The 18228-nt window shown below is 47.1% G+C and overlaps 1 protein-coding gene across 4 annotated transcripts in view; it reads right to left on the bottom strand.

Annotated features, from left to right (window-relative positions):
• Nucleotides 1–249: 249 nt before the first annotated feature.
• Nucleotides 250–18228, bottom strand: part of Txnrd1 (thioredoxin reductase 1) — a 78309-nt gene continuing 60330 nt past the window's right edge. For all 4 annotated transcript variants that reach the window (XM_021640936.2, XM_060377839.1, XM_021640937.2 and 1 more), the window contains 10 exons: nt 17634–17776; nt 17041–17156; nt 15021–15246; nt 12834–12926; nt 12268–12344; nt 11771–11927; nt 11580–11687; nt 9535–9630; nt 7887–8021; nt 250–1934 (listed from right to left, as the gene is read on the bottom strand). In XM_021640936.2, coding sequence (XP_021496611.1) covers nt 1872–1934; nt 7887–8021; nt 9535–9630; nt 11580–11687; nt 11771–11927; nt 12268–12344; nt 12834–12926; nt 15021–15246; nt 17041–17156; nt 17634–17776 — 1214 coding nt within the window. In that variant the 3' untranslated portion in view covers nt 250–1871. The remainder of the gene's footprint in view (nt 1935–7886; nt 8022–9534; nt 9631–11579; nt 11688–11770; nt 11928–12267; nt 12345–12833; nt 12927–15020; nt 15247–17040; nt 17157–17633; nt 17777–18228) is intronic.

Here is an 18228-nt window from a genome sequence, read left to right on the forward strand (position 1 = left end):
TCACAGCCACCGAGCAGGCACCAGCAGGCACTCGGGGCTGGGACAGCCCGACTGTGACTGGATCCCAGATGAAGGCAACGGCAGGCCAGGGAGCACAGAAGAGCCGCCGCCCTGTCAGGAGGCCCCAGCTGATCCTGTCTGACGCCTCACAGGCCAGTTTTAGCCTTCAATGCAAAGGCCAGGGCCTACTCAGCCCCCTGTGGTGTCAACGAATCCCCAACCATCACTCAGTAAGAGAAGACATGCTCGTGCATTAACTAACACCTTTTACTGTTTCACATTTTTTCTTTAGAAAATTTGTAACAAAAATACATGGAATTGAAGTTACAGTACATTGTGTGATTACAAAATATAAACAACGAAGTATATTCCTTCTCGCAGGGCAGAACGTTTCATTCCACTAAGAGAATCACAACATGATTAGGCACAGTTACCCTACACTGTCTGCTGTTCCAATCTCAGAGACCGGCAAGTCTGGGAGAAAAAATTTAAAACATGTAAGACCCAACAGTCAGCTCCCTCGGGTCCCTTGTCCTTTCTCCTCTTCCCAGTGTCTTCACGCTGACAGGATGAGGCTGCGAGGGAGCGTCGAGGGGCAAGGCAGGAGGCAGACACAGTCCCTGAGGTGGTCCAGGAGTGCACAGTGATCGCCACTCCGTAGGGCAGGTGGAGACGGGGGAGGGCACGGGGCGGCCCCACGGCTGTGTGTGGCAGGAAACGCGGTCTGCAGCGCCCTCGGCCGGCGTGTTCAGGTCACACACCCCAGGGCAAACCCACACCGTGAAAGCCCGAGCCACAGCACCGGCAGAGCACCGGCCACCCTGCCGGGTTCCGCCTCGTTCATTGAACAGAAAAAGGAAAAACTATTTTGTGTTTTGTTTTTGTTTTTTCAGTGAAAATCCTTCATATCCACCTGTGTTCAATAACAACAATAATAATAATAATAACTTAGATCATGAACAGCTTCCTTTCACAAGTAGTTACCTCAGAAGATTTATGTGGCTGTGTGTGGAGATACTTGCCTGTGAAGCTTAAAACTAAATCCACCTCACAGAAACAAGTTCAAGGCAAATCAAGCATTTTCCATTGCGAACAATCTCAGCTCAGTCAACCCAACAGAAATCAACCTTCAGGAAAGGCATTTACTGTTGGCAGCCTGTGGGCAGCAGCAGCCCTCTCCACCACCCAAGGGCCATGCGATGGAGCCAGGCAGCTAGCCAAGTCACCGCCCTTCCTAAAGTGGCTTCAGATGCGCACGGTGGGAACTTGCAAAAGCGGACCACGGTTTTCTTTTGGACCTAAGACTTATTAAAGGAGACAATACTACACAGGTAGTAAAACAAACAGTGTATTTTAGTCATAGGGTAATCCGTCTTTCTCGGGGCAAACTTGTGTGGCTCTCATAAGCCAAGTCACAGACTGTGTGGATGGTCGAGCCACGGCATGCTTTCAGACAAAAAACTGATTGCTAACATTCCCTATCTCTAGTATCATTAACCCCATGGTGAAAAATAGAACCGTCATCAGACAGCTTGAAAACGATACTAAGACAATCTACAAGGAAAGGTTGGGCTGAACAGATTCGACAGCTGCTCCGTCACCGCCCACCACTTCGGCTTGAGGCTGGTGACGTCATGAACGCATCCCTGTGATGCACTGCCGAATGTCAGTCTGAGTCCGTCACGGTGACCCCAGTGTGATGCTGCAGCCTTCTACCTGCCACCTCCTACCCACAAGATCCTGGTGGCCTTAGGATTAGGACAGCACTTAAATCGGTGCCAAGAGCCGTCCTGAACTTCACCTGGACGCAGGCAAGGAAGCAAGGCAATGGTCTGTAGTGTAGGCGACAGCATCCACACCGGGGCCTAACCTCAGCAGCCAGACTGGAGGACACTCCCCCCGGAGCGCTTGGTCACCGACAACGTTGTGAATATCTGCGGGAGGAGGAAGAAGGCGTGACTTTCCCAACTCCAGAGCAGGCACGTCCACAGACCGCATCGCACCACTACAATGGCGCAGGCGAGTGTTGAAGTCAGCTGTGTCATGTGTGCACTCACCTGGTGGTCAGGAGGCACTCGCCACCTCGTTCTTACACACTGGAGAGCTAACGAGCTCCTAAGGGACTCACAACTCCACTCTGCAGGCAGCATTTCTTGTCGATCTCACCGGCTCTTTCCCTTGTTTCCTCAACAGCACTCCCACGTCCTTGTTCTGAGGCTACTTGGTAATAACTCAGATGCAGTGAGACCCTTTGGACCAGTCACCTTGCAGGCTGTCCTGCCTTGATGTACGAACGACAATGGCTGGACAGCTCTATTGGGTCCTCCTTGGCTGTTATGGCAGGTGCGCACTGCTGATTCTGTCAGCTGTCGGCAACAGATGCCACCCCCTGAGCCACACTCCAGCGACACTTTCCTACAAGCACAGGGTGCTGGCTGCAGTTCCTCCCTCCGGCTCTTTGTCTCACTACACACTCTTTTACGGTAAAGTTCCTAGGGTTCAATCACCAGGCCATCCCTTAACGACTTTGGTCACAGAGGTTATAGTTCTAACAACAGTTTACATCCCCTCAGTATTTCAAATGTCAGCACAGGCCTGGGGAGCTTTAAACCTGTCCGACCAGGCAGAGCTTCCTTAACGAAAGGCCACGGGGAACTGGGAGAGTGCCCAGAAGAAGCAGACATAGGCTGCATGGACCTTCATTGACACTCTGGAACAAACCTTTTCGACCAAATAATACCTTCATTGGTTCTAAAACCTTCTAATGGTTTCTTAAAACACTGGCTTATTTATTTGAGACAGGACCTCATTCTGTAGCCCACACTGACTTCACGCTCACAGCAATTCTCCTGTCTTGGCATCTGGAGTACCAGTAGTCACTGATGTGCCATTGTTTAGTAGAAGGAGATAAGTGCAAGAGACTAAGGTCATCTTGAGGTACATGGACCAGAGCAACTGGAACGAATACGTTCCTTCAAGAAAGGGGATTTTCAACCCTGAGAAAAGCCTTTGCCCTGGCTTAGCCTCGAGTAGAGACCCAGCTGCCTATAAACCACAGCACACCAGCAGCACCGCAGACTCCAGACCTAAGTACCAAAGGCCCGAGCCTTAAACTATGACAAATCCACATTCAAAACCAAGGAACTACAACAGGGAACTCATCTTTGTTAGCAAGGATTTAGAATCCCCAAAGTAGTCATCCCTTTTGTAACTACGTAAAATGTGCATTCACACCAAATTCCACAAAGCTCATTAGCACCCTCACAGTCAGCACTGACACTGTGCACCAGCCAAACTGTTTCTGAGAAGAAACACAATTCGTTAAAAAAAAAAAAAGCGTTATGGAAGAAGATAGGTGACAATGTGTAATAATGAAAATAGAGTAATGGTACTGTGTACAATTTACGAGATTATCAGATGAGCTCTTCTCGGTCTTAATGATGGGAGAAAAGAAATGAGCAAATTTATGTTTCGTTTTGGTTTAGAAAGATTGAGGTCTGGATAAAAGCTAACCCATCAAAAAGTGGGAGCATTAGCTAGACCCTGTGGTACACGCCTGTAATCCTAGTACTCGGGGTGGTAGAGGCAGGTGGATCGTGAGTCTGAGTACAGCCTGGTCTACAATGTGAGTCTAAGACAGCCAGAGCTACACAGAGAACCCCTGTTTTGAAAAAACAAACCAAACAAACAAAAACCACCCCGCCCCAAAGTGGAGCTGTTACCTATTTTCTTGTACTGATGGCATGCTATTAAAAAGAGAAAGTAGGGCCATCACTGACACCAGACCAGCGAAAGGATGGAAGGCTATATTTTACAGAGATTTCACTCACACACACTTGGTTTACAATCTTTAACTGTCTGCAAGAAAACACTGTGGAGGGCAGCACACGGAGACAGGACAGGGACACAGACAGAGGTCACCTGCTGCAGAAAGCTTTTGCCCGGAACTTTCCAGTCTTGCCTAAGCTCAGCTGTGCCCCAAGAGGTTCCTACCCTGTTTAGAATCAGGGTATACTGGACACTAAAGAACAAAACAACTCTGATGGGCTTTAAGACAGGCTTTCTTGTTTATTTTTGGAGAGAAGGTCTCACTGTGTAGTTCAAGCCAGGCTCAGCTTGGAATCCCCCATTTCCTTCTACCAGGACGGAGCGTGTGCTGCTGCAGCCAGCCTTGCTTTAAGACGTTCTCAAGGGATCTTGGGTGCTCTAGCCCAGACAACAGCAAGTGAAGTAAGTGGACCAGCTGAAACCACCCTGGGTATATCACTCAGGCACCACTGGACCCCCAAGACCTCCAGTCAGAACAAGAGCACAGTCGCCTACAGACTGCCTGAAGACGACCGCTCGGCTGAAAAAGGTGCCCATGTCCGTGGTAGTTACTCCTTTGAGGTGAATGATGGGCAACACCGTTTCCTGGTTTTCTTTAGAGGCAGCAGGAAAAGTGCTGCACTTCAAGGCAACCTGGATGCCATGGCCACTGGTGCCACGGCCATTTGTGAGGACTTCACGACAGCTCAGACCAGGTTCTGACTTCATCAATGGACTGGCATTTGTGAAATGCAGTAAAGCATATTAGGAAAATGAAAACTTGAAAGGCATGTAAGTTAGCCTCCAATTTTCTATCTATTTTTTATCTATAGATAAAACTGTCAGATAGCTCAGGACTCTCAAGTCTTCCTCTCTATTCAGCCCTTCTCTCACAGGCAGCAGCAACCGTGCCGAGGACCACCCAGGTAGCACGCCCGACAGCCAGTGTCCAGACACCTAGAGGCAAATTTCATGTTTCTGTATCAAGCCCTTTCCCCATAAGAGACTTCTGTAGTCAGAAAAGCCTTTGATTTTCCAAAATTTTAACCAAGCAGAGTTCACAGGCAAGGATGAAAAACAAAACGACAACAAAACCGCCAGAGGCAGTTGCACAAAACCCGCGTGCAGCTTCCATGGCTGCAAACACCCAGGAGGCCATCAGCCAAGCCGCACCTTCTGTGTGAAGGGCCTGGGGAAGAGCGGCCACCGCTGCACCGTCTCAAATGCTTGCATCCTGCATGCTCTGTGAGAGGCCTGTCAGTCACACACCAGACACCGCTCCCAGTTTAGCTAGCCTTGCTGCCGGCCAAGCTGAAGGCTAAGATGTAGCAGCCCTCACTGGGCAGCAGTTGCTGTGTGAGAGCACAACTCGGGCTGGGCAACCGTGGGCCACATCCTTGCAATCTGTCCTCAATGTCCTTGTCTGTCACCAGGAGATCCAGCCCTCAGCTTCCTTAGGAAAGGGACAGAGAAGCCAACTCAGGGAGAACACGGTGCCTGGCACACAGTAGGCCCTCGTGTGCCCAGTCAGTCGGAGGTCCTACCAACACTTCTTCAAATCTGTCTTCAGTGTCTCCGTGTCTGCCCGACACCACCTCGCCCGGCAGACACCACCATCACCTCCCCTCGTCTCTACCTCAGCAGCCACGTCACTGCACGGCAGCCACACTCTCATCATTTCACTTCCCAGTGTGGCAGAAGCAGCCTGGGGACACTTCTAGGCTGGTGAAGGTGGAAATGCTGGCGGTGGGCAAAGCATGGCCAGAATGGTGAGAGGATGTATTTCTAAAATATTTTTACTATTTATGTATACTACCTAAAAGATTATTTACATGTATATGCAAGCAAATGCCAAGTGTGTGTGGGCACCAAAGCCCCCTGAAGCTGGAGTTACTCATGGTTGTAGAACATCCTGACATGGGTGCTAGAGGCTGAACTCAGGCCCTCTGCAGAAGGGGTGTAAGCTCCTAACTGCTGAGCCATCTCGCCAGCCTAATTTCTGTTTTATCACATAAGCCTGTTTGTGGTTCATTGATACACTCTTAAAAAAAGAAGCAAAAAATTCGCTGGTACCTTCCCCATGCAGGCAGCCTGTGTCACCGCACTGAATGAAAGATATTGCCAAATGGTATTAATCTAAGCAGGGTATGGTGAAACATGCCTTTAATCCCAACACATAGGAAGTAGAGGCAGGTGAATGTCTGAGTTTGAGGCCAGCCTTGTCTACAAAGCAAGTTCTAGGTTACACAGAGAAAATATATTTTGAAAACACAGTAGTATGAATAGACTCTCATCTTTATAATTGCCTGAAGATTACGGTTTTTTTGTTTTTGTTTTTTAAATGACAAAACCAGCAGCTTCCGGTGGAGAGATGGCTCAGAGGTTAAGAGCACTGTCTGCTCTTCCAGAGGTCCTGAGTTCAATTCCCAGCAACCACACTGTGGCTCACAACCATCTGTAATGCGATCTGGTGCCCTCTGCTGGCATGCAGGTGTACATGCAGGCAGGACACACACATTAAACAAGCAAGCGCAGCTTCTATGACTTGTGCTCCAATACCTCTGCCGTGCTTGTATGGAGAAACAGGTTAGGATTCTGTTTCCAATCAAGCCAGTCGGCATCCACCTGGGGGAGGGTACCATTCCTAGTGACAGGAGGCAAAGCACACAGAGGTGCAGCGTGCTTCCCTGTCTGTGCTTGTTTGTTCTAAACAGTCTCCAGCCTTTGCTGTGTACAAATCCATTATGTAGCTGACGATGACTTTCAACTTCTGATCCTACTGTCTCCACGTAAGTGCTGGGATCACAGGTGCGCGCCCCCATGCCCAGGCTGTGGAGTGCTGGGACTGAACCCACGGCACGCTGAGCAAGCTCTACCAAGTTACACGCCAAGACTTTATGTGTATCATATGCATGGGTCTGTGCACACCCATGTGTAAGCATGCTTGTGTGGAAGCTGGAGTCTGACAGGTCAGCTACCTTCTTGGACTGATTTCCACCTTGTATTCTAGACAGCCTCTGCTGAACCTGCATCCATTCCCTGACCCTTTGACCTGGCCCTGGCCACACTCCCTTCTGGGTTACAGAGGCGTGCCACACCAGTGTGCCTCAGGTCCTCTTTCGTGTAAACAACTTTACACGAAAAGTTGTTTTCGATAGCTCCTCAGCCCCTCCCTTTCCATGTCTTTTAAAGCTGAGTATGTTCAACAAAGAGTTCAGTTGTACAAACACAACTGGAAACAGAAACCAACCAGTTATGAGCTGCAGATCATAGATAATCTAGCAAGAATGCATACACACATACCTCCTACATGTGAACACAGAGAACAATGTATGGCTATGGCACACAGATAAAAGCTGCCATTACTAACCCACACCTAAAGCACCTTGATTAAATCACCTTGATCCCTATGCAGTACAGTATTCAGGCCTGGATAATCAGTGACAGTGAGCCAACAGTGACACCCGGAGCCCCATACCAGGCAGTTTCCAGTTTCACCAGCATTTATTTACCCAAGTGTTTTAAAAGCATCACTAGCCAGTATTATTCTCGGATGTCCACAGGCTCAAGAGGCAGAAGCATCATCAGCCTTGAGGCTTTCCCCAGACAACTATCACAGAAGGTAAATAATCACCATGGAAATACTTTAGGACACACAGTAATAAAAGCTGTGGGGTTTTTCGTTTCATTTCCTCCCTTGAAACAAGGTCTCACCGTGTAGCCCTGGCTGGCCTGGAGCTTTCTGTATAGACCAGACTAGCCTCCAACTCACATCTAACTGCCTTTGAGTCCCAAATACTGGAATTACAGGCATATGCTACCATGACAAGTGATAAATAAAAGGCTTAAGGCCAGTTTAAGTCGCTCTCAGCCATTGTCTACCTATCTGCAGGACAAAAGCCTCCAGCTTTCACCAGCAGCAGTAAACACAAAAAAGGGGACAGTCAAGTCTCATCTGATGCCATCAATCTCCGCTACAGGTCAGGCCAAACACAGCAGCAAGAAAGCCAGTGAGTGCGGGCCTGCCGCCGAGTGGCAAATGTGGGCATTTTCAAGGCACTGGGAGCGCCGTGACTCACCTCGGCACAGACGGGGTGGATTCCGATTGTGCTGTCCAGCTGCTCTTTGGTCAGTCCACACTTGAGCGCAGCTGCGAAGCCCTGCGTCACTTCTCCCGCGTTTGGACCCAGTACATGAAAGCCCACGACACGCTCCTAGGATGCAGAACAGTGATCTGGATCAGCTGGTCTCTCTCTTCTCTCACAGCCCGGGCCCTTCTGTGGAATATTCAAAGAAACCCCTCACAGAAATGGCTGCCTTACGCTGTTAAAGCCTAACTGTGTGCTGTGGAAGGTGATGATCCCAACACGGGCAGGTACAGGAAACAAGGGACCATCAAGCAGGGGGAATATACTAAAGAGAGGAAAAGCTGGAGAAGTGCAGCGCCTGCAGCTCCTCGAGAGCAGACGGCAGTGTGCTCAGGTTCTCTGCTGGTCCTGGCGCCTGACAGACCATCTGTGGGGGCTGAGACTTAGAAAGTCACTCAACTTTCAAGACCATTTAGCTGACATTCTGGGCACAGAAAGAGCGACTCAGATATTGCCCAGACCCCTCCACAGGCACACAGAAGGAAAGTGGAAACTCAAATACCAGTGTGGGATGAGTTATTCTGGAGAACGTCTAAACCCTAACCCGGGATGAGAAGGCGTGTGCACGCCACTGTTCAGCACGTGTGCGACACTAAGCGCTGTTTAACACAAAGACACTGTCACTGTCAGATGACACTCATATGCACCATGCCTTGACCAAATGTATGTCCAAGGACAGAGAAAATGACGTCTGCATAGTTCATGAGGGTTAGCCTAGTACTTTCATGTACTGACTGCCTGCCTCAGTGATGGCTTTGGCATCCAAGGCAATGTCCTGAAACTTTGGTACTAAAAACAAAAAAGAAAAAAAAAGTCTGCAACTGTCTCATCTAAAAAAGTTTTTAAACGAAATAATGTGTCTTCATTACAGACAAACACTAAGATTATTTTAATAATCTAAGTAAGTTCTTTGGGTGTTTAACATGAAAGTTTGGCCTTATTCCTATTTTTCCTGAAGACATTTTAAAGCCAAGCACAGGCTACATTGAAAATAAATTGAGTTTCTGATATGATATTTAAGAAGGTGTATGTCTGTATACACACATGTGTTCTGGGATGTAACATAAAATGCTGCTTACTGTGTGGACACAGAGAGTTTGAAGACTACTCTGTATTCAACTGCCCACACTGTGGGCCTGGAATCACTGGTAGGCGGAGACTCTGCCCCCGGGCTTGGTCACTGCTATTCAGTGTATTTCCATCTCCACACGGAGCCCAGTGAAGTCAGGCCTCTTCCCACCACAGCCTTCTCCACAGAGACAGCTGCCGATGACCAAAGCGGCAGCACACCTGAGTGTCTTTGTGTTTTTGTTTGTAGGCAGCAGAGGACTGCACTGCTCCTCACTCATCAACACAAAAGAGCTCCAAACGTCCCTGTGTTCTGACTGCCTGTAGTGGGGCCCTGTACCAGGAAAGATGAGTGGACAGCAGTAGGAGAGCGAAGCCCCTTTCCTTAGGGGGGCTGGGGACACCAAGAGGTGAAACTCTAAAGGAATGGCACACACACAGCATGGTCACAGCTGAGCTCAACATGGTCTCAAAAGCTCAACATCCCCTCAAGGCTTGTCACTGCACTTACATTGTCTCTGAGATTACAGATTATTTTTGCATAACATCGGTTGTTGTCTCGGGACGGAACTGTCCATTCCAACGGCCAAAAGAAGCTGTGATAAACCTGGGGAGACACAGGCACAGTTCTGACTCGTTACCTGAAACAGGAAGCTGTCGAGCAGCAGATGCAGAGGTATGTAACAACACACACTGTTAATAAAGTTCACAAAATAAACCTGACTTGCTCAAAAGGTAAGTAACCTGTAGATGCCAAAGCCCCTCTGACTAATCTCACCTATTTCAACACTGGTAAACCTTAAGATATCAAAGGGACCGAGAAGACGAAGAAAGAAGCCACATGATCACTGTCTTACACCAAGAATACCAGCCAGGCATGTGGTACACGCCTTTAATTCCAGCACTAAGGAAGTAAGGGGAGGTGGATCTAAGTTTGAGCCCAGACTGGTCTGCACTGTATTGATGTCTCAAAAATAAAAAATAAGAAAGAAATAAAAGAAGCTAGAAAGGAAGGAAAGAAAGAAACCAGAAAAAAAAAAGAACGAGAGAAACATATACAAAGAATTGACCACCTTGTTAGCTTAAAGCAGCGGTTCTTAGCCTATGCACCATCACCCCTTTGGAGGTCACATACAGATATCCTGCAGATCATATATTTGCAATTCATAACAGCAAAATTACAATTATGAAGTAGCAATGAAATAACTGTATGGTTGAGGGTCACGACATGAGGAATTGTGGTAAAAGGCCACAGCAGTAGGAAGGTTGAGAACCACCGGTGCAGAGAATGACAGCTGTAAATGAAAGCCCAAGAAATGGCAGGGCAACTCTAGCAACTCTCTAGCTGCTTGTTCTCGTGTTCCTGTGTGCAGTAGCCTCTTCCTGGGACAGCACAGGAAGAAGGAGGTGCAGGGGAGCCAGAGGGCGGACTCTTTTTGAGGTGTCTCATGGATGACAAACAGTACTGTTCCCTCCTCTCCCCACCAGCCTCAGGATAAGTTAGGGCACTAGATCAGTGACGTGAAATGCAAAAGCTCACACGCCACAAAATGACACAGCGAAAGGATTATCATTCCCAACTGCTACATTACAGACAAAATCTGTGAGCAGTTGTTGCCTAGTTCCTTAATTAAGTTGTTCAGAATTTTTACAGTGCAAACATATCACTTTTGTAAGGAATATAGCAAATCAAAGTAAGAAAATCAGACTACCTATACGAATGTGAATTACTTACTAAAAACCTTAAGATATAAATACTTAAAAAAATTGGGGAGGTAACATTTTTGCAGGTCTGTGTGTGTGCCCATAAAGATACCGAAGAAGGCCACTATTATATACAACGTATTATCTATCTATCTGTCTGTCTGTCTATCTATCTAATACAGGCCACTATTATGACTCGCCGCCTTATTCTCTTGAACCTGGAACATGCCATTGTTTGGTGAGGCTAGCAGCATTCATCCTGTCAATACTGCTTGCACCCCCACCCACACACCTGGCCCAATGCTGGGTTTAGAGCAGGGCACACCCAAACCCAGCATTTTATAGAGTGCTGGGGATCTGAACGCAGGTTCTCACACTCGCACGACGCGCTTTAAGTGCTTCTAGGTTGACAATCTCTCCTCAAATGCACTTACAGAAATGGCCAATGGGTCAGAATCATTCACAGACTAGAACACCTGGGTTCACCTCCCAGCATCTCTTTGGCTCATCTACAACTTTTGCCTTCTAGTGGCCACTTGACATACAGCATATGAAGTTACAGAGAGGATGGATGAAGCCATCCTTGCACGCACCTAGCAGCTCACAACTATCTGTCACTCTCATTCCAAGAGATCTGATGCCTTCTGTCCTCCAAGGTACATACGTAGTACAGAGACAGAGGCAAAACATCCATATACGTGAAATAAAAACAAATAAACCTTTAAATAATAAACTAACTTTTAAAATATTTCATAAACATGCTCACTACTCTATTTGTAATTGCACTTTTCTGTACATTTGAAACTACCTTGAATCTTTGCAAAAAAAAAAAAAAAAAGGAAAAGAACTCACTTCAATATTTTCTTCCCCAAATTTCTCTACAGCTTTTTCTTCAGAGAGGCCGCAACAGCCATACTCCAAAGGAGTAAATACAGTTGTTGGGACGCTTTCATAGTCACACTGTGTCAAACAGAGAAAAAATAATTAAGAAGGCCACATGATGACAGAAACAGCCTCTTGGTGGGTGCCGGCCCAACGCTCACCTTGACAGTAGAGCCTCCGTAGAGCCTCTGGGCCAGCAACCTCCCGGCCTGGATGGCAACGGGCGTCAGCTCCAGCTTCCCCTCCAGGATGTCGCCAATGGCGTAGATGTAAGGCACGTTGGTCTGCTCCTCATCCGTGACAGGTATCTTTCCAGTCCTGCAACCAACCATCAATTGCCACTGTAAGTCAAGTAAAACTGTATCCTCTTCCTCTCCAGAACAATGCTCTAGTTACTGAAACCGTAACAGTGCACAGGACTCGAGGAGCTTACAAAACTCCTTGCCACGACTTTAAAAACCAAGTATTAAAAAAAAAAAAAAAAAACCCTGTAGCAAAGTGGTTAGGGGTGAAAATCCTAAGTGAGAACAGCCCCCCCACCCCACCCCCGGCAGTGCTGAAAGAAGAGCTTTCCAGGCAGTGCTCACTCCTGGGTGGACTAACGTCAAGAGGCAAAGGCGGAGAGCAGCAAGTCACCGCACCACGTCGGCCTCCTTACTTTTCATTTATCTTCACGCCCACAGTCTCTAAGCCGATAGTTCTCGTACAAGAATCTCTTCCAACTGCCAGCAACACCTGGAAAAATAATGAACTATTACAAACCACTGTGAGAACCACTTAACCCCAGATCTGGAAAGCACAGTTCATTAACAAAATTAATTAAAACCTTCTTTATTTTTTTAAAGTCTTTTGAACAGACACAGCAAACATCTCTTGGCATTTCTTAAAAGAGAGAAAGTTGCTGCCTTAATTAAGTTACACAAACTTAAAAAGAAGAGCACAGTCCATGGCTAAATCATTTCCTAAGTGACAGCCTGAAGAGGCAAAAAGAGAAGACCATGAACAGAGAAAGTCTAGCTCATGAGCAACGTTTGCCTATTTATGGCCACTTGACAGAGGGTAGGGTGGTCGAAGCCATCCTTGTGCCAAAATAAATCCTGGTATCAGAGAAACTGAGCTGTCTTAGAAGAAGCAAAGAAAGGGGCATTTTAGCAAGAGGAAAGTCATTTAAGTATGTAACAGCCACTCGGTAAGGACTGTGCTTGACCTGGGCCCATTCCTTACCGTGTTAAATTCGCCTTCAAAGGTCTCCTCACTGTTCGTGGACTGAGCGGTTACCTTGAATCGGCCTGGTGTCCCTGCTTCAATTTGCTCAACCTATAAAAATAATCAAGCGTTGCTATGAAATAGACACAGGCAACGGGGAGAATGGTTTCTTCCCTCTCTATCTGCTTCGTCCACAGTGGAACCAAACTCAGCCGTAAGAGGGCCTGACACCACCTCCCCAGTGCAGCAGCACCTCCATGAGCAGCTTTCCTCTGCCTTACTAACAGTTTGCTAGAGGCTTTTCCTCAAAGTCTTCTCTACCCTCCCTCAAGACAGGGTTTCTCTGTGTTTCCTGGCTGTCCTGGACTTGCTTTGTAGAACAGGCTGGCCTCAAACTCAGAAACCTGCCTGCCTCTGCCTCCCTTAGTGCTGGGATTATAGCAGTGTATCACCATGCCCAGCTCTCAAATAATTCTTAAAACAGAGAACTATGGAGGAAAAAAGTGGAAAAGAAGAAAGTGGAGAAAGCATAGCACATTCCCTAAGACGGATCCCATCACTCAGTGCTGTCTCCAAAGTTAATCATGATCTGGGAGCAACAAAATTTCAGAGCATCCCTTAGCACTTACAAATGTTCAGCTTTCACTGACAAAGAACAGTGAAATATGTGAAAAAGCAGAAGTCAGAGTTAAAAAGCCCTAAAAGAAAAATCAGTGGAAAAGATGTGTTTAAATAGAAGTTCAACGCTTGCTACGGATACAGGAATGGGGAGAGCAGCCTCCTGCAGAATGAACACCCCAACCTGCTGTGCACACACCGCTCCTGACAGCCTGTGGACAGACTAAGGGCATCACACAAGACCTGATGGTGCACCAGCTCCCTAAAGGGCTACAGCTTCTTGAATGCTGATGTTATTCGGGAAGATGCGATACTTGAGAAAAGCAGGTACTGCCCGCAGCTGTCTCCTGAAGCAAAAACATCTGTTCCTGAGCCAGTGTGCTCAACCTTCCTAACGCTGCAACCCTTTAATACAGCTGCTTAGGTGCGGTGACTCCCAGCCACAAATTCATTTTCATTCCTAATTCACAACTGTAATTTTGCTACTGTTATGAACCATCATCTGTGTTTCCCTACAGTTTTAGGCGACCCCTGTGAAAACGGTCATTGGATCCCAAAAGGGGTCATGACCCACAGGTTGAGAACCACTGACCTGTAAGAATGAAGTATTCTAACTTCCAGGAAATCCAAAGCTCAGCTCTCACAGCAGGGTCAGGCAAGCACGTTAGACTCACGCTGTATCAGTGTTCTAGCTCCTTACACACACATCACCTCACAGGAAATATGGAGCTGCTGCCCTTATTCTCAATTTACGAAAGAAACTAAAGCTTGGAGAGGGTAATTCCCCCTGGCCACAAACTGGCAGAGCATTTGACAAATGAGACTGGTCCCAAACTTTGTATCTTGTCAGCACTAAGAGATTCAGTCACACTAACTTTAATTCACTGAGAGAAAAAACAGCCAGCCTAGCATTTCTAAACTTTACCAAAACCAAGCCACTTTCCCGCTCACTGCTGGTCTAAGATGCTAATGGATGGACTTGATCTTTGTGTGTGCGTGTGTGTATGCGCGTGCCGGGTCCTAGTGTAGAGGGAACCTAGAGCCTTTTTTGCCCATTAGGAATGCACTCTACCACTGAGCTGCCCCAGCCCCACTACATCACTCTTCCACGGCAATGGTAACAAAGTCATAACATAACTTGGTGTATTTTAGATCCTTTAAAGCAAAAGTGAGGGAGCCAGCCCACAAACAATTATTTCCAAGAAAACAGAACCATATAACATAGTACCTGTGATGACAATGCACCCTCGGAAAACACTTTATTGCAGAAGGCAGAGAGGGGAGAAGGGCCACTTTAGTCTAGTGTTTAGGTGTGTGTGTGTGTGTGTGTGTGTGTGTGTGTGTGTGTGTGCGTGCACAGTTCAAGAGGGTAACAGTACTTAGCAAGACAGACGGGCGGGGGGGGGGGGAAGAATGCAGTAAGTGGAGAAGAAGGGAAGAGGGATGGATCTGAGACAGCCGTCCAAGCCCACGCTTGTGATAGGACAGCGCTCCTGACTGTGTACAGTCCTCAAATACCTGCACCTACCACCCATCTTGTCTTTTTGCCTGTCATAAAGCCAACAACCTCACAGAAAACCCACTTACTTTAACTGGAACGAATTGCTTTATAAACTTGATACCATGTTCTTCCATGTGTTCACCAATTTTGTTGGCCATGTCCTGGTCAAATCCTCTAAGGAGAATGGACCGAACCATTACTGTGACGTCTAAGCCGATCCCCGCAAGAAATCCTGCACATTCCAAAGCAACATAGGATGCTCCAACCACCAGGGTCTTACCCGGGCAGTAAGGCAAGGAGAAAAGATCATCACTGAAAAAGTTAAGGGACAAAGGAAAAAGAGGAAAATGGTCACATATGAATCATGATGCAAGTAATTTCCACTGTCCTAAGAAACGAGAACTTTAATGTTATCAACTTTGGGTAACACAGTCCGCATATAATGTGAGAAAACTCTACAAGGTCTTAGATACTATTATTTGTTGGAAATACCCAGCGGGTTTTCAAACATACTGGTGGCTAAACACAGCCAACCACGTGACTTCTGGTAGCAGACCATACCCGTCTCGTGCCATTTGGAAACATTAGCCATTTGCAAACCCAAACCCCCACTGACGTACCACTCAGTTTCATTCCTGGGTGGAAAATCTGTTTTGCTTTCTACCTGGATACCCAGTAGCAAGGGCAGGGGGAGGGGGGGAGAAACACTTTGAAAATCTAATCTAAAATTACAAAATTTTAACTCAACACCAATTTTATAAGTTGGAAATACAGTAACAGATAAGAGATCATAGAAGTGGCCAGATAGAGTAGTTTGCCTTCAATCCCAGCCCTTGGGAGGGAGAGGCATGAGGGTCTCAGTCTGAGGCCAGCGAAGTGTCTAGAGAAAGACTCTCTCTCAAAAACAAACAAAAACAGAAAAAAAAAAAAATATGTCCTGGGAGGTAGAAGCAGGAGGATTACGGCCTCAAGGTTGCTGACAGCACCGTACTGAGTTTGAAGCTTGCATGAGCCCTGCCATAAGCCATCTCCAGCCCCTCACTACCACAATGATGAGTTATCGGGCACAGTGGCACATGCCCGTAGTCTCAGCTCTTCAGGGTGCTGAGGCAGGGAGGCTACCTGAGCCCAGGGATTCAAGATCAGACTGAGCAGCAGAGCAAAACCTACTTCTAAGAAAATAAAAAACAGGCAGGAGCTTGCTAGGGTGTGAATGTCTGTGTGTCCAAACATCAAAATTCCTGAGAATACTCTACCAAGTGTGATTGGGTTAACAGGTTTTTAACAGAAGATTAGGGCATAAAAAAATTCAACTCTCAAAAATGAGCAGAGTCTCTTAAGAGAAGCCCAGAGCCATGTCTCTACCCTCTCTTCCATAGAAGGGTGTTGCCTGTAATGAACTAGGAGCAGCCCTGAGTCTGTACACCACAGGCAGCGCGGGCAGAAGCATCAGAACTGCCCCTCCACCAGGCGGAAGTGGCGCTTCGGAAAGAAGGAAGCCAGTGCATAGGCCGTTAACTCAACCAGAAAGCCCCAAGCCAAAAAGCACCCAAAAAGGCAGAGGCTGGCAATGTGTCTTAATGACTTTATAATTTAAAACAGTTTTGGTAGTGTTATCCCTTGATGGGGAAAAAAAATTGACACTCGTTTTGGAGGGCTCTTACACAGGGTACTGAAAGCACTGGAGGAGACGGGCACCGGGGCAAGGCCTCTGTGGATAGCCATTCAAGCTAATCCTTTCCGTTTCCACTCCCTGGTGTTAACATAGAACATGATTCGTGCTTTACAAAAAGTAAACTCACAGATACTTGACCACACTTTACAAATGTGCCTGAATACCCACCTAGTTTTTAAATACATAAATTAATTTCAACTGCAAAGAGAAATGTGACTATCTACATTATGTCAGTGGGATGGGTTAATCTCCATGGCAGGACGACCAATGCTTTTATTGGTCATCAACTTTTAAAATGTCATCAGTCCGTTACTCTTTCTCCAATACCCAAGAAAAAGCACGGCAAAGAATTCTTTCCTCCACCTGAGAGGTGAACTAAGTGGGCACAAAGAACAAGCAGAAGGTCAGCGTGTGCCACCAGTCTCTCCCACCTGCTGATGCAGTACTCTTTGTCTCCAGGGATGCCCAGGTAGCGAGGCCGTTCACCGGTGGCGATGAGAAACCGCTCTGCTGAGTAAATTTTCTCTTTACCCTTGTTATTTGTTGCCTGCAAAGGAAACAAAGTCAGCGCCACACAGGACTGTGCCTTAGAGCCTGACAGTCAGCACAGGGCGGCCACACAGTCTCCATCACACAGGACTGTGCCTCAGAGCCTGACAGTCAGCACAGGGCGGCCACACAGTCTCCATCACACAGGACTGTGCCTCAGAGCCTGACAGTCAGCACAGGGCGGCTACCCAGTCTCCTTCAGTTCTCACAACAGAAGAGACACTCAAGGCTGAGCAGATGAATAAAGAATGCTAGCAACAGATAGAAGCAAGCCTCAAATGCAGGTGATCTGGCCTGGGACTGTGGTCCACCAAGCCCACAGAAGGCCCCATGAAGCACTGACAATCAAGTGCTAAGCAACCACTGGACAATCAAGTCACAGTAGCCTTAACTTTCACACCTTACTTGACTTTTTAGAACACACCAATGAAAGCTGTTTCAAAAGCACAGGGGAGGACTGTAGCTTTATCATTACCTTAATCCTATGAGGACCAACGAATGTGCCGTAAGCATTCTCATAGACAACCTTCTTCTCCCGAAGAGCTACCCGGTAGCCCCAGTTCAGCGAGCCGATGTAATTCTGCACAGATTCTATCATTTTCTCCCAGCTGTGCTGAACTGTGTAAGAAGAGAGGCTGTTTAGTCCTTCCAACTGCCCACTGAGTTCCTCAGCGACTTCTCACCTGGAGCTAGGCAGTTCCAACCCAGAAGACGTTCTCTTGGAGCACAAAAGCCACTTGTCATGTTCAGGATTCAAAACCACAACTCAAATTCTCTTCTCCTCTATTGAGACGTGAACTGATAGTTTACTCTGGGTTATAAACTGGTTTGTGGTGTGGTACTACTACAGCGTAACAGCACATGCTCAGTAGGCACACTGGCGCCATGGGCCTGCTATCATTGTGATCAATCAAGTTTTACTGAAATCTGGCCAAATTCATTTACATATCATCAAGCTGTTTTCACACTATTCTGTGATTAAATTAATCCTCTGAGGCAAGACACTAAGTACTAGTTTCCAAATTTTGAACTGATAAAAATCCATCTTTTTGGATAGGCACGTGCCTCCC

Source organism: Meriones unguiculatus, chromosome 2 (genome assembly GCF_030254825.1).
Source record: "Meriones unguiculatus strain TT.TT164.6M chromosome 2, Bangor_MerUng_6.1, whole genome shotgun sequence".
Taxonomy (NCBI): Eukaryota; Metazoa; Chordata; class Mammalia; order Rodentia; family Muridae; genus Meriones; species Meriones unguiculatus.